Source organism: Athene cunicularia (assembly GCF_003259725.1).
Source record: "Athene cunicularia isolate RWA chromosome 6 unlocalized genomic scaffold, athCun1 chr6_part1, whole genome shotgun sequence".
Taxonomy (NCBI): domain Eukaryota; kingdom Metazoa; phylum Chordata; class Aves; order Strigiformes; family Strigidae; genus Athene; species Athene cunicularia.
This window is the reverse complement of record NW_020799105.1, coordinates 10,488,499-10,505,651: the sequence shown is the minus strand read 5'-3', so window position 1 is coordinate 10,505,651 and position 17,153 is coordinate 10,488,499. Positions and strand designations below refer to the sequence as shown.

The 17,153-nt window shown below is 36.5% G+C and overlaps 1 protein-coding gene across 1 annotated transcript in view; it reads left to right on the top strand.

Annotated features, from left to right (window-relative positions):
• The first annotated feature begins 3,408 nt into the window (after positions 1–3,408).
• The window catches only part of LOC113481768 (gamma-aminobutyric acid receptor subunit pi-like), a 44,046-nt gene continuing 30,301 nt past the window's right edge, over positions 3,409–17,153 (top strand). The window contains exons 1-3 of the mRNA XM_026851651.1: positions 3,409–3,438; positions 7,755–7,835; positions 12,530–12,633. Coding sequence (XP_026707452.1) covers positions 7,780–7,835; positions 12,530–12,633 — 160 coding nt within the window. The 5' untranslated portion in view covers positions 3,409–3,438; positions 7,755–7,779. The remainder of the gene's footprint in view (positions 3,439–7,754; positions 7,836–12,529; positions 12,634–17,153) is intronic.

Below are 17,153 nucleotides of genomic sequence, written 5' to 3'. Positions count from 1 at the left end.
ATCTGCACATCTTACTTCAGATGAATACATAGATGAACAATTGTGCCAGTACTTAAAAAGATGTACAATATTTGAATGAAAACAGATCGGATTGATTAAACCTGTTGTGGGCATTGAGTTATGATGAAAGAAAATGCTTGAATTAAGTGAAAGCTTTTTAATTCTCTAGCAGGCTTCCTTCTAATTATAAGAAAAAAAAATTACCTGCCTGTATACATAATTTCAGTGTCTATTCAAACTTTATAAATAGCGTTCTTAAAGGTTGCCCTTCATGACACAACTCCAGATAATTCTAATGACTGTTACAGAATAAAGCTAAAGCAGTTTGTGCTTAAAGAAAAGGAAGATCCTGAGACAGTCACACACCTATCCACATGGGAGGATTAGTTAAATCGGTATTAGTGGGGGAAAAAAAAATCCAAAATATATGTTTTATTGAAAAATGCTACATACTTTCAAAGCCCCTCTTATGATTTTTTTCTTAGACTGAATTCCTGCTGATTTTGAGCTCAGGTCCACATCTGTCAGAATAACTCCAACTTCACCCTTGGCAGGTACAAAAGGGCAAAGCTGAGCCATTCACGTTTTTCTGTGGCTGTACAATTAAAAGCATTTCTTCCTGTGAATGTATGTATTTATACAGAGTAATTTTACTTACATTAATTTGTGGCAGTTTGTTTCAAATGCAAAAGCTTCCTAGACTGTAGAAAAACTAAGCTGCTTTAAAAATTGATTTTTCCCCTCCTACTATTTCATCCTGTTGCATTGCTCAAAATGGTTAGTTTGTAATTCTCCTGGTTACAGGACACTTATTAATTCAGCAAGGAATTACAGACCTCAGACTCAAACTGACACATAGTTGTTTGGTGACCAAGTATCTCAAGAAAAATAATACTTTATCTGAAGGTTTTGCATGTTATTATGCACGCATGTAAACAGGAAGAATCTCTGGTTCAAATTAATTTGCATGGAAAACAAGGCATCACTGGGGTATATTCCCTCCCTTCTTTCCTTTTTCTCCCCCAAACAAACCTTTGGAATTGCAAACAAAATTAATTATAAACCAAGGGGCTGATTCTCTGTTGTAAATCTCAGAGGCACATTGCAAAATATTCAAAGAGGAGCGAAGATGGATATGATTAAGCCTAATCTGCTACTGCAGGGCTATTACTTTTCCCCTCACAGCTTCCAGCATGTGTTCAGTGACATATAGTGAGATGTCCCTCATTCTTCCATGCCAGAGGCTGCATGGAAGCAAGCTGTGGGCAGATTAGTTGAGTCCTGGATAGTTTCTACAACACGAGGATGCTTGAGCAAAGTGCAGACATCAGGGTCTGTGTGGGGAGACTCTCCCCTCCAGGTTAAGAGCTAGAAGATTGTAGCTCTTTCATAAGGAACAGTAATTTAAACTGACATCAGAAAGACATGATTTCAAATTGTCTTTTCAAATCAAGTTGCTACTTTCTTAATCTGAATCAGTATATTCTGTCTAACTTTCTGTTTTTTTAACTATTTTCATTAATCATATCTGTTTTGATAGTGCCCAAATAAAACTGTGGCTCCGTTTTGCTACAGGCTAAAGAAACAAGTTAGGCTGGTCTGTGTAAGTAGTAAAGTATGGTATCAATGCTGCAGTAGCAATGTATCTGCTTTCAACCCTCACTTGTGGGTGCCCTTTAAAAACTTGGTGACCTAAAGTGCTGATCCAGGCAGACCACACAAGCCAGCAGTGAAAACTGTTTGCACCTTCCTGCAAAGTCAAAGCTTTTGTTAAGGTGCCTTTGAGGTTTCATTCATCATTTGCAGCCTCTGAAGGTTGCCTACCTCTTTGACTTGACTCACATTCATTCTTTAAATTGCATGAAAACCAAGCACCTCTCTGCTCTTAGCTGCTCTGGTGTAGCCACACTGGTGGGCTGTGACTTGGGCCTGTCAAACAGACTGGTGTGGCAGAAGATGATCCCTGACTGTCTGTGGGACTGGGTGTGGGAGGATCTTGCAGTGTTGACACATACATTAGAAAGTCAGTAAATGTCTCGGATTTTAGAGACCCGTAGTTTGGTATGAGAGGACTCTAATTTTGCAGGTGTGTGTAGAGCTACAGCTGCACAGATAGCAGAACTCGGATGTACAGAGCAAAATATTTAGAGTAAAAAAAGTATATATACACACATAAACAACCATTAACAACCCCACAAACTTCTGACTAATTTGGATAATTACAAATGACAGTAACCATCAATTGTGACTCAAATGCCACGGATCTGTGAAAAGCCACGGACTTTTGAGTGTCAGCTATCTAAAAGTATATTTAGGAACAAGGTGGACATAAATTTAATCCGTTGCTTTTTTTAACTAGAAAAGAGCCTGCATGGTACACTTTCTATAGATTTTTCAATAGACATGAGTAGAGCTTGTAATGAGTGCTATATTTAAGCAGTCACATGAACACATTCATTCATTTATTAAAAGCTATTCCGTGGATGTTTATTACTACATCAATTTCTGTACATTCTCAAAACCTTTCAGTTCAGTATTATGCTGGTTAGAAGTAGGACATCTGACACTAGTTGCATGAAGGTAACTCCTAGAATTGTATTGCCATCCAGAACACCCAGTTGCTAGAAATCTGAAATTAATTTTCCAGGAAAACTGTGTCATATTAACAATATGTCAGTCAGTTAACTTATTTCCCAGCTAACCCAAGATATATACTAATCTATTTAAAATGTTTAGAGTGAAAATAACAACAGATAAACATATAAAATAATCCTATTATACATTATGTAAATTACTCTAAGGCTTCAATGTTTATGAAATTAATAATGCAGAGAACTTGGTGAGAAATATGGACCTCAATCTAGAACAGCAAATTTCTCTAACAATTAGACAGTATTTGTATACTTAATATGTATTAGCAGCATACTGCTAGTTCCTAATTCTGTTGTGGTTAGAAAAACTGATAGTAAAAAAAAAAAATTAAATGACTGCAACAATGGATTTCTTTGACCTAGCCTAAGATCTTCCGGTGTATTTTGAGGACAGTGATTTTACATGTTAACTTGTATATTATTTGGGATATTGAAATATATCACTGAGTTGTTGCTGACACGGTCTGGCATCTTGCCATGCTAATTTAAAACTTAAAAAAATGAACCTGCTTATCATACAGATTTATTCGGTATCATTTTACAGACTCTCATACAGTGCCCTATACAGATATAAGTAAAGTCTAATCGTGAAGTTTCACTTACAGCTTGTTTTGTTACACCAGTGAAGCAGATTTTAAATTTTTGTGAATCGTAAATTCATTCTACTTATTTTAACAATATGACCTTCTGATACTATTGAAGAGTATCTTTGAAAAAAACATCTCAGAGTGCAAAACTTGAGAAAGATGTTGTACAGATTGGAGCAACTTGCTGAGTGTTTCAGTAAGTGACATTTTTGGCTATTATTTGTATTACTTGGCACATGCAACAGCTATATTGATTAGACCATCAGAACTTAACTGGAATCCAGTATTTCACTTTGAACTATTGCTAGATATATCACCAACAGAAATTTAAAATCTATCCAATTGCTAACATAGCACTGTCACCACAGATGGCCTCGTACTGGATGTCTCTGAAAAGAAAACACAAGACAGCTACTTTCCATGGGCTGAGTAAATCTAACTTCGCTTACTTGCCCACAGAAGCTTTGCATGGTTTAGGTCCATGCTAGGCAAGATCAGATGCGCCTAGGGTTTCAAAACAAGCTACCTGGTATGCCAAGAGCCAGCTTGTCAGACAAATAAGAAGGTGCCCCTTCATAAATCCCCCAGTTAGTCTGAGAATTTTGCTGCTTCTGGGTTTTATTCCTTCTTTCTAATTTGCCTTACAAAAAAATATTTCTTGCTACTTTTCACTGAAGCCACTGAAGCTACTCTCTGCAGTATTAATCCATTTTAACATGAAAAATAATTTTAACGTGAAAATTTTGCATTTTCTTCTCTTTCATGATCTATGTATTTTAGAGAGATGTAAAAAGTAGCATAAAACTAGGGCAATTATAGACAGGGATCCAAATTAACACAAAGACAGATATAATATCACTTTATTCCACAAAATGCCATCCATCAGCACTACTGTCAATCAGTTGCACGCAGTTGGCTTTTTCGAGTGATGAGCAGAAGTTACTCGCTGTCCCTTTATTTTCACTTGTTGCTTGTGCACAACTGAAGGGAGAAAATTACTTCCTATGCATCTTGGAAATAAGAAAAGTGAGGAAGACTGCCCAGAACTGGAGAAGCTAATGAAGATGGTGTGTCAGGTGCCAATTTGCTAAAAGTAAGGGCAGGAGTGAAGAATGAATAAAGAATCTGTAAGTGCCAGTGGCATTCTGGGGCCATATCCTGGCGGAGTTGTTTTCATCTTTCTGCTCCTCTACTTCTGAATCTTATCTTGTGACTGCCTTCCATATATCCACTCCCTTTCTCCTATTGAATCTTCAGTGTGTTCAGCTTTCCCTCATTTTCCCTCCAATTAGTTCATGTTGATCTAACCACCAGAGGATGGAGTAAACAATGTATATATGTATATTTATTGACTATGCTGCAGTTGTAGTGGACAATCTAAGTAGGACAATGCAGAGCAGGGGAAGTAGTTATACTTTGGCATTCTGGCTGAATCCTTCCTGAATTTCTAGCTGCTTTTCAGTCAAGCACTTAAAGGCACTGTCATTCAACAGTTTGGATTCAGAAGTCAAATACAACTGCAATACTAATTCAGCTTTTATTATCTATAAATCCACTACTGACTTTTCATTTTAAGATAATTCTACACACACTTTTAGATGCCTGCAACAGCAGCCATGAGAATTCAGGCATATGGCCACTACTATATGACAATGTGTCTTTCTCTAATAATTTTTAGTCTTTTCCATGTGTCCACTTGTGAATAAGATAGTGCAGTAAAACAAGCATGTCATCCTTTGATTCATCCACATACAATTCACTTCCAGTGAAATTTTAAGACACTGATACTACCTCTGCCAGATCTCTGCCACATCCCATTTCAATCTCAGAGGTTTGTAAAACTTGCAATTTTCCTCTCGTGATGAAGACAAATACTGAATTCTGAGGAGAAATGCCAAATCATCAGATACTGTATTACAATCCTAATCTGATCTAATTAATATTAGAAAGTGTTGTTTCATCATATGGGAAATCGGGACAGATATTTGTTACCTTTGCCTCAATTACTTAATGCTATGTTTAGAACATGAAGATGTGTCAATATATGTGCAATAATCTGGACAGCATGTAGTCTGTCTGGTAAAACCAAATGGCTTGATATTCCATGCAGAGAACAGGTTATGTATATTTTTCTAGGCTCTTGGAAAGAGGAAAATATTATGGGCCCTGCTGAACTACTTTTAGATACCAGTAGTTTATAAGGTCTACATATGCAGGAAGGAATCCTGCTGTGAGTATATAGAATTTGATTAAAAAATGCATGACAGAAAAGATCCAGATGTGCAAACATGCCAAGCAGCAGGCTTTTCAATGGAACAAACCAGCCCAGTAAGCCCCATAGAAAGGACAGTAGAAAAAAATGTGTGTGTGTATACAAGCGTGTGCGCACATGCACCAGTGATTTATATATCCAGTTTAAGTATTATCTGTGAAACTGCTTAAGACTTCAATATCTACCCAATTCTATTCCTTGGCTGGCATGCAGTGTCCTTTTGTGTGACAGGCTCTCAGTTGACATGGCAATTAGATTTCTTGATTAGTATTTCTTATACAGAAATAAAAGATCCTCTCCTTCCTGCTATTTCCCTGCTCTCTGCCTGAGCATAAAAAAATTAGTCCACATACCATAGAATAGATTTAACCTTTCATGTGTTAAAGACTAAAATTCTCCACCCCACTCCCCCATAAAATTACTAAATTGGATGTTCGTTAAGATTTGAAGGTAAACGAGTTGCTTAAGAGATTAGTAATCAACCCATTCATTTTGATCTTCAGTACAGTGAAAACTAAAACCAAACAAGTACAGAAATATCCATAGGTTTCCTTAATCTGTTTATGAAGGATCTTCAGACACATTAGGAGCTCATAGTAGCAATTCAAAAGCTAAATATAAAAGAAGATTTAAGAAGTAGTTATAAAGTCAGTAAGAGGTTTTCTGGGAAACCAGAAAGATAATCCTTATTTTTAGCATATTTTCCTGTGAGATAAAGATAGCAAATGTAGAAGGTATGCATCCAGACCGAAAATGAGATATGCAAAAGATCCCACGATATGCACCGGGAGTGTTACAGAATCAGCATTTAGAGAGCAATGTTCTGACAACACCATCTGCTCCTTTGTGCTGTATCTTCCTATTGCAGGCTTTCAGTGTCTTCATGCATGATTTTCTGTGGAAGTCAGTAGGAGTGTACGATTTATTTTGACATTAATATTTACCAGGCTGGTGTATGCTTAAAGTATCCAAGATGCTGAAGGGGCTGAGACTTTCTACTTGTTTAAGAAGCTGTTGAAATATCTTTCATTTTTCTTTGGAGACATTAACAACTTATTTTGTCACTTCACCACTGTTACATACGAGTCAGATACCATTCACACTGCATTAATTTAAGTAAATACCACTAGCGTTGCTCTTACTGGAACTATAGACTGAAAGAAAAATTACTTTCGGTTAAAAAAGTTCACTAGCATCTTTGCATTGGTCACTAAAGGATGGTAAAACAAAGCTTCAAGTTATGAAGTGTCAAATTATTTACTGTTAGTAATTTATTGTGAAATAAAAGTGCAAGAGACTCCTGCAAAATTAATTCTGGACATTGAAAATAGTATTGTTTGATTATCCCTTCCTAAAACCTACAACAAATATTTCATTCATATTTATTAACATTTAACAGTTGTTCTGCAGATTCTGGGTACATAGTGTTCCTGTCACATAGGTTTGCGTTTTTTTTTAGTTTTGAAGCAAGTCTTACAAATAACATTTCAGTGCTTTGATGAAATATAGCAAAAGTTTTCACAGTCTGTGAATTTCAGATCTGTTGCGTGACTGCGTTAAACTGTTTTCATCCAGAAATGGATTACAGAGCTGACAGATTACTTAAAATAAGCATTTTGAATGTGAATCATACTGACAAAAGTAAAGAAATCCCATTCACAAGAAAACATCTTGTCTCAGACAAACATTTTGATCAATGTGGGTGGTTATATATGACTATTTATGTACAGGCAAAGATCTTTTTTTTTAAGAGTAGAAACATGTAATTTCAATTTTCCTCATTAACAATGAGTTTACCAAAGATATGCATCATAGGTATTGTTACTACTCCTGTACCAGAGGTGTTGCTCTTAAACAGCTCTGTGTTCTAAGATGGGGTTTGGTATTTTCTGTTCAGAGGGCTGAGCTGATATGCCAGAGATGTACTCATTTACACAAATAGAGACAAAACTCAGTGTTTATGATTCTCCTACACGATTATTTTTCAAATAAACTATTTTACCTAATATTTAAAGGACAGCTGCAAAAATGAAAGAGCTGCAGTATACTGGAATGCCACTTCTATTGGTAACAAGTTATTGCTAATAGAATGTATTTTTTTTAGTTTTGAGGGTTTTTTATTGCTGTAGATGTTTATTAATACATTTATAGCAACAGCTATTCAAGATACAATGAAAACCTTGTGAAATTTGTATATTTGAAATGTAAACATGTTGTGAAACATTACCTCTGTGCTTTTTTTAGGACCTAGAAGAAACCACACCTCACAATGTGCAGTCTTAAATACTGCAGTCTCAGAGCAATTTTTCTGTTGATGCTGTGTAGGTAAGAAATATTTGGTAAAAAAATATTATTTCTTCAATGTATAATAGTATCAGTTGGTTTATAATCAATTTACTTAGAAATATATCTGACCAGGTAGCAAAGCCAAATCTGCTTGACAGTAAAATCTTGTCTCTTACAAAGATTAACTAACCTGGATATTAGTAACAGAAATACAGGACTGAACTCCTTCATGAATCAGCTGCCTTGATTTACAGATTTCTTACTGAGAAAACTAATGGGGGAAAAGAAATAAAGGTATTTAACTTAAGCAAACCAACCTTCAAATAGTGTGAATATCATATCAGATGCTTAGCCAATTTAGAAGGGCACATGGTCCTTGCCTAGAGTGTTGTACCTTGCCTAAGGACAGAAGCACACAGTCTACCTAGATGTATTGTAAGCTTGAGGCAGTTAAAGTCATCATTGTGCATTTGTTACTAAATGAGACTGTGTTAAAGAATTACCTGGTTAAAACATTGTCTTCCTATTCTCTGTTGATGAAATCATTCTTGATGAAATCAAGTCTTTAGGAAAGCAGAGTCGTGTTAAGCTGGAAGGTGAAACTGATCCCTTCTGTGTACAAGTAATCGTGCTAACAGTGTAGTTGCCATGACAAAAAAAACTTAAGATAGAAATAGAGCACTTAAATAAATTCCTTCTATAAAAATGGGGAAAAAATCATTCTTTATAAGTAATGCTAATAAGAAAATGCAAGCATGGACAGGTTAAACATTGTCGCTACCACCTTTAACTGAAATATTTAAAGTCTGGTAGCCAATTCTCTGTGTAGAATTGCCTAACCTATTTGGTCTCCCAGTAAATTCCTCAAGATTCTGCCTGAGCTTAGTTCAAGTGGGTGTGCAAACACATTTAGATAAAGCCTCCACTTGGTTGTGAGGGCAGGTGGAACAGTCCCCTGAAAGGGAGTTTAAAACATCTGTCTTCCCCACCTTCTCCAGTGCCATGAAGAGATCTTTGTCCAGAAAACACACTTACTCTAATCCCACCTTCCTTGTCAGCTGTGACTTGCCACACTCTATAATCACTGGATGACTCACGGCTTTGCAGTAATAAAACACTGCGAAGAGACTAAGAAAATTTCAGAAGTATGCAAGTCACAAGGAGGCAAAATACCTGAAGATGTTCAGCCTGTGGTGTGTAATTGCCTTCATTATTATCAGGTAGACCTTATGAATCTTCTCATACAGCTTCACATGGCTAAGAGTATCCAGAAGCACAGACAGTTAATTCCTGTATAGTATCCAAGGGAGTTATGTGCTTGCACAGCACCTCTTTAGCTTGGGCACAGGTGCATAGCATTGAGCTCATCTGGTCATGTTGTACCCAAATACAAACACAGGCAGAGAAGCAGCTCTGACCCTTGGTTAGCTCACAGCCAAGATGATGCTTAGGTACACAAATGCCTTTTTGCCAGTGCACAAATCAGGGAGATTTGGTGAAAGTGCTGGTTAAAACAAAAGCTATCCTGCTTGGCACTGAAATGGAAATATTTCTGGGCAGTATCCAAGGACTGAAGTGTACTGAAGCAAGGGTCATGATTGCTGCTTAAGTGGCTCCTTAGATATCTCACTTGTATAAGCTCTGGCCAGTGTGTGAAGTGTTTCCTCTACTGAGTACTTTATAATCAGTTATGGTGTGTGTCGATTTTTTTTAAAAAAAGTTTAGGGACAGCCAGAGCTTCATCTTCCCTATCATATACAGGGAACACAATCTGTCACAATACATATGCTAACAGTGTCACACCAGGCTATCAAACTCCACCTCAATTGCTAGTTCTCCCTTCCTGAATGACATTTAACTTCACTTTCAGCACTTAACATTAAATTACATTAAAAATCACATCACAGACATATATGCATACTAAAATCCAGGGAGTTGCCTGGATGGCCACTTTCCCAGAAATACTTTTATTAAGAAGTAGAAGTGAAAAAATTAAGGCAAATTTATCTGCGTAATCAATAGAATTTGCACTTCAAATCATTATCAGAAATCAGATGAAGTAAATATAGTCTATTTGATCTCAAGAAGGGCTCCCAATTTATTTTGGGAAGGGTGTTTTCAAATTAAAGAATTAATGCCTGGGTTTATAGGGTCAGATCCAGAAAATTCTGTGGGACATTTTTTTTTTTTTTTAAACTGAGTTTAAGAGTACTTCTGTTATTTAAGTACTTGGTCCTGTATCTGATAAGTGGTAACATAATACTAATGTTTCAACCTCACCAATTAACCAGAAACCTGTGACAGTACTGGCTGTTTTGAAGCAGAGAATTAATCAGCTATGTAGGCGATTCTGCTGCAATTTATCTACAAAGACCTTACAAAAGCCTCTATCCTTGAGCACATCAGATATGAAACAAGAAGTAACACCTTTGTTTGCATCTGTAAATTTTTCGCCTGTCAGTGGATTGCTTGAAAAAAATCTTTTTTTTTCCCCTAGCTTTTCCTGAGGGGGGTATTTCAAAAGCTTGCTCAGACTGCGTTTGGCATTTTGTTTCTCTCTTCTCTCAGTTCTAAGGTGTTTCTGCCTCTTTCATGATACATAACTTCTGAAAAAAAATAGCCAGAAAAAAATACTCCTGTACATGTGTCTAGATGATAGTTTTAAGTGATGATATATACTATTGTTTAGGGCAGATGTTCCCTTTTCCCCTTCCAGTTTCCCAGTTCTGTTAAGACACTAGTATCTTTAAATAAGAAGCAGTTGGTGTACCTTCCAAGTTTAGCCTAGCCTGTAAAAATACTAAGTTTTGAGCCATAAGAATAACTAAGGAAATTAAATAATTGCAATTCACCTTTTGTAAAAGCAAGCATGGGTTGTTGAACCAGAAGAGTTCACACGTATTATATATTGACAGCCCAGAACAGATAGATATTCCTGGTTGTCAAATAAATATATATTAAGTTTTCTTCTGTAAAAGCCTACTCTCTACTCAGTGGCTGGAACAGCTGTTTTGAGGCATTTCCATACTTCAATGCATGCCAAAGTGTTTAAAATACAGTCAGAAAATGGAGAAACTAAAACATATGTAGAGTTAGTTAAACACCACAAATACTGGGTAAAAGAGAAGCTTAGATGATGTACATGGATAAGAGGAATGAGTCTCAGGTTTTATTTTTATCCTTTGTGATCCCTACTGCATGACAGAATACAGGAATAAAGGCAGCTGTGAGCTCACTCTCGCTTAGTGACGAATGGGGCACATAAATTGAAGAACACTTTAAAGGAAACCGGACATCCTCCCTTAAGATGCAGATAAGCAAAGCCACATAACATCTGTAAGTTCCTTGCCTTTCCACACTGACAACCTGTTTCTGAGTATCCCCACAGTTTCCAGGATGGTAACACCACACACATTTAGAAGGCATCGCATTCCTCTGATACATTAGCTTACTATGGTAGGGCTTCTCAAAGATTGTATGTCAAAATAGCACACGAGGGATAGTGCCCTATTAACTCACAGCCTCAGTTACCGCACAACAGCTTTCCCATGCCAACAAGTTCTTAACTATAAAAATCAAAGACCAAAAATATGAGGCTACTCATCATTTATTAATGAGAGAAATCAGGCATTACCACAGAAGGTACCACAGTTGATTTAAGGAAAGGACTTCCATACATGCCAAATATTTAAGATGTATTTCAGAAAATAGTAAAATCAAAATTAAAGGGACAAGCTTTGGAAAGCTACAGGAGGCCCAGAAATACCATAAGGAAGAGCAGGCAGAGTTTGCAGGAGCAGCTATAGGGAAACTGGGAAGAAGAAAGTCAGCGACGATTTAACAGGACTAGGAAAGACCTGATGCCCCCTTGGCCATCGATTTATACTTCCATCCTTCACCTCAAGGCTGAGCTGCTACAGTTCTTGTACCTGCTGTAGGAGTGCTAAAGGATAGTGTTGGTCACTCTTAGTAACCAGTCACTTTTGGTGTGGGGGGATAAAAACCAAAAAGACCCTCTCCTGGGGAATATATAGGTGACTGCTCTCCATAAGCAGAGACAACGCCTCTGCCTTCGGCCTGATGAGCTTCCTTGAGTCAATCAATAATTTGCTTCTCACCTTCATAATTAAAGAAAAATCATACCCCAACTTTTCTGAAATCATTGGCAGAAACTTGGCTATTGATGTTCATGTGTCCTTCATGAAATAAGCTGTGATACCTTACTTATTTCAAAGCTTAAATTAGTTTTCTCTAATTTCATAAATAATAACTATATAAAAAATGTTTGATTTAATATAAGAAAGGTTTATATATCAAGTAGCACTTGTGTTTTAATTCACAAAGAGCACAGCCTGAATCTATATGGGTAAGTGTACCCTACTCGCACTCTTGGGGTGCTCACTTTAGGTGTTAGGCAGAAATGATGAGCAAAGCTATTTACAGTGTAACAGCCCTTAATGGCCCCAGGTCTCCCTCCCACAGCTGCTGATCATCAAGACCCATAAAAGGAGAAGGGGGGAAATATATAAAAATGAATCCTGGGATGGTCTGCATAATGAATGGCAGTTTACTGTATGCATTTTCACTAGTACTTTTACTCATCCTTCCAATAAGATTATTGCAGGGGCCCCAGGGCAAAAATGGAGCCTAGAATTACTTACTTATATTTGACTTTTTTTGAATCATATTTGTAGCTCTTTTAAAACGTTCTCACTTTTTTACATTTCTTTTAGGTCAATACAAATTCCTGAAGCTGAAGGAAAAGGTGAAATTCTGCCTCCAACTATACAAAAAATAATAAAAGGATACAACAAATATCTACGTCCGTTTTTTGATAGTAAGTAGAAAAGCTGTTTTAATAAGATTGAGCTGTAACATAATGCAGAGTTTGAAACTGAGCAATGAGAGCAAACATTTTTTCACTGTACTTTTTTTCTCCAGTGTTTGACAGTGATATGGTTATACACGATGCCCTGTGTTATAACAAGATACAGCTTTTGTGGCCCAAGGTGAAACTTACATATTCCAGACATTCAGAAGCAAAACTTGTAGACTCTGTTAGAAACTTGGCTATTGATGTTCATGTGTCCTTGGTGAAATAAGCTGTGATATCTTACCTATTTAAAAGCATAGTTTTCTCTAATTTCCTAAATACTTATATAAAAAATGTTTGATTAAAGATAAGAAAGGTTTATATGTCAAACTGTTGATAAAAGCACAGGCAAATGTTGTTTCTATAGCAAGTATTTTGTGCATGTGCTATAAGTTTGCAAGAGAATTACTTAATAAATGCTTCTTGTCTCAGGTCTTAAAGGTCACTAAACTGATTCACTGCAGAACTGTGAGGGAAAATTAATCTAGAATGTGAGTTCTCTGTGTCAGAAAGCCACAGTCACTAGGTTGGAAGACCCGCATAGCCTACTGCACCAAGGCTGATTTTACTGCCCTGTAGTGCAGTCAACGTTAGGCACCTGAAAACTCAGTGACAAACATCATCCTTGCTTGAATCAGGCTATTGCATGTATCAGAAATACTGTAGAGGTATGAGGCAGGGTGAAGATCTCTGCTCGGAGTAACTGCAGAACTCTGAAAAAAAATATTCTGCATGTTGAAAAGATGCTCAGCACCACCTGCCTGTCAGAAAATAAGCTTACAGAGTAAATGCTAGGCAGTAGTTCTTAAGTTAGATATTCAGAAATGTTAGAGGTTTCAAATGAAGGCTTTATATCCCTTTATATCCTGCTTAAAAATGATTGACTAAAGAGTCTCTCAGACCACGCTGTTACCTCTTGCCATCCCAATACCTGGTGGAGACTCCCAGCCTGTTCAGTAAGGGCATTCCACATCATGTGCAATTTCTGAATCCATTTCATAAAAATATTAAGACAAATATGTATTTTAGGTTTAGGAGAAAGGGAAAACTCTTTCATCTGTTTGTTTTTATTGTAATTGTCTTAGCTGCTGATACAACTGCTATAAAGTATTTACATAGTTTAAGAAGATTTTCAGTGAAATAAAAATAATGCTAATAAATAAACTAACTCCTTCTCATTGGAGATGATCCATAATGGAAAATAACTATATGTTCAGTGACCATTAATATATTTCATTCATTATTTCATGCTAGTACTGGAGATGCATTGGCACTGCCATGATTGATGTGCTTTGGTAAGCAGCAAACAGAATTTAATTGCAAAATCCTGTGATAGTAGTTAAGACCAACAGTAAAGCACTTCTAAGTTATGAATCTCCCATTTCTAATGTGAGCCAGTCTTTCTTCCCAGCTGTTGTAATGTAGCAAAGCTGTAGCTCTTTTTCTGCCTGGGAATTTTGTTCAGAGGGGTGCTAAGGACTTTCTGTGTTTGCTTGGAAATCCCAGAGGATCTCAAGCACAGATCAAGTCTATGTCATAAGTAGAACCAGTCCAGCACTTACAGTCAGTGCCAGCATCACTGGATATGCTTGCCACAGCTCAGGCCCTGCAAACATTGTGTCTCAGAAACCTTTGATGGATTTCTATTAGCCCTACTACTGAAGGAATGGGATGACACTCTGAAAAATAAATTTTATTGATAGCATTTCTAAATGCAGAGTTGGTGGTTTTGAAAGAAATTACTTTTTTTGTGGGAATAATTCAGGTTACGCTGACCCAGAAAACATTCATTTTGATTTTTGGACTTGTAGCTTTTTGCAAAATCATTTGGGATCATTTTCCATGTAACAGAGGCATGTATGCTTGGGGTGGGGTGCAGCATCTGCCCAGCCCTGACCCCTCTCTATTACTGGCAAGGTGGGCTGCAGCTCAGATGAAATTCAGGTCCAGGAGAAGCCATTGCTCTTAGAAGCAGAGCTAGTAAATTGCCTAAATCCTCAGCTTAACAAATCAGTGAATTATACTGATCCGTGTGACCACAGCTATCCTAGCTTTGTTCCATGTAATATTTTCCTTATTTCTATGGATATTATCTGCCTGCAGCTTTTGTACCTTGTATCTATTCTTTGTGAGAAAGATTTCAGTATAATTGGCTTTAATCAGAGGTATATCAATGGCTACAGCACACCTGTTAAATAGTTAATGAAGACAGAGTCTCAGCTTAATCATTTATACCTCTTTTACTTTTGTGGCTTTTAACCCTCCTTGTCTTCTGAAGTCTTTAATTTCTTTGGTATGATGTTTGTGTGTTAATAGGAAGGGACTGAACAATCAAAAATGTTTTTTTAAGATCAAAGTGCTGGTTAGACTTGAGAAGGTTAATGAACAAATGCATGAGAAAAACCCTAAACTGAGGTATTTTGATACTGGTGGAGATTATCAGCTACTGTAAAAGCCTGCACAGTTCTAATGATGTCAACCTATCATTGCTGATTTACCCTGAGAAGGAAACTTGAGCTTCTAGAAACATGAGCAGAAAAGGATGTATATGCATATTAACCCCAAGTTCTTGTTTGCTGTCTGACGAGTATGGAAGGATTTGCATAAAATGGGAACCTAGCATGTGTATGTTGATGCAAGAAATATCCAAAAATAATATCCTGAAGTCAGCCTCTTTAAGACACTTGGCTTCCTCTTTTTTTTGGCTAAGATCCCTTTGCTTTCGAAAGTATGTGTTTATTTTTGTGGTCAGTTAGACATGCACTCATAAATATGCATGAAGAAATTTATCATAAAACTAGATGGTATTATCTATTGGCATCTACAGTGCTTTGAGCTAGTCATAATGGAACACTGAAATGTGATTTTTATCAAGTGTGAGAGGGCTAGAGGTTAGCTTGAATTTTAGAGTAACGTAATTCAAAGTCATTTGTCCTTGAAATTTTTCTTCAGGCAGGAAATGGGGATTTTTGAAGTGATGCTTGCTGCCAAGATACAATCATACTCTTACAGAATCAGTGACACTGAACTCCTTAATATTTAGCAGAATGGTTTTCTTGTCCCTAAAAGAAAGCATTAGATATAAACAAATGATCGTAAAATGAACATTCCTTTTTCCTAAAGCCAGGAGAAACAGAAATATTTACTAGTTAAGGAAATTTTATGGCATCTTATGAGTTCTTAGTTTAAGACGACCTCCATTTGCCTATTTGTTTATGTTTGGTCCTTGTACTGGGACTGGCAGGCTACTGGAAATACCTAAAGCAGATACAATTTAGCTAGTGTCATTAACAAGGTATTTTTCTATTGAATTCAATGACTGTGCATAACAACATAAAAACTGTCTTCTCCTTGCATGTATTGGAACTAATAGATTTCTAGTTTTTAAGACTGGATTAATCTCACCTTACTTTAGTGATCTCCCTCTCCACAGGTCACCCCTCTAGCTACTGAAATGCTATTTATGCCCAATACAGACTGTCATTCCCATCTCTAGGCACCTAAATTAGGTGCCCAAAGTTAATTAATTGAAACCAGTCTCAGTATGTCAAAGGTTTGCAGACAATTAAAATTGACTGAATGTTTTACATTTGTCCATGGTGGGTGACACATATCAATTACCAAATTATGGGGGTACTTTTATACAGTGTTTAGTACAGAGCACTCCCAGCTGGACTGGTTACTTGGCTCTGTCCTCATCTGAATGTTAGCATTAAGAATGTTCTCTTTCCTTAACTAAAGCGTTTTAATGACCCTCTTTGAGCTGCTTCATCAAGAAAGTCTTAATAAACTGAGCAGATAGACCTGGGAAATTCCATTAGTGAATTAAAAAATTAATAATCTAGAATGATTTTTATCCAGTCTTTGGACTGGAATATGAAATAGTTCTCTACTACTGTTAGTAGATAATACCCCTTAATGTAATAATATCCATCCTAGATGTTTAGATAGATGTGAAAGTCTTCTATAGAAAAGCTGACATAAGGGATTTAAAAATGCACAGTTATTTCCCTTAAATGTGCTACATAACCCTGACACTTTATCTCAGCAATACAAGCTGATTTCAACATCAGGTTTTCTGCTGAAACTGTGTAGACTGGTTTTATAACTTTAGGTGCTGTGCCAAACCTCTCTGAATTAATGAGCAATTCCTGCTGACTTCAGTGAGCCTTGGATCAGGTTCATAGGGTTGTTAAAGGATGCATAAAATCTTGTAAATAATTTTATACAAATAGATTTTGTTCTGTGATTGAATGTGTTAAGTGTTCTAATTAAAAAGAGAGACTAGGAAAAGGTCACAGCTGAGTATATTTGAATATGGAAGCTGTTTTCAAGTGGTGTAGAAAAGTGTCATGCTTAAATCAGTTATTATAAATCACATTTACAAGATTATTTTCCTTAGATTTGTAATAAATAATATATTTCATAGTCTTAAGGTTTAAATTCAAGAAAGAAAATTAAATCTTCAAGTCCAACCTTCTGTG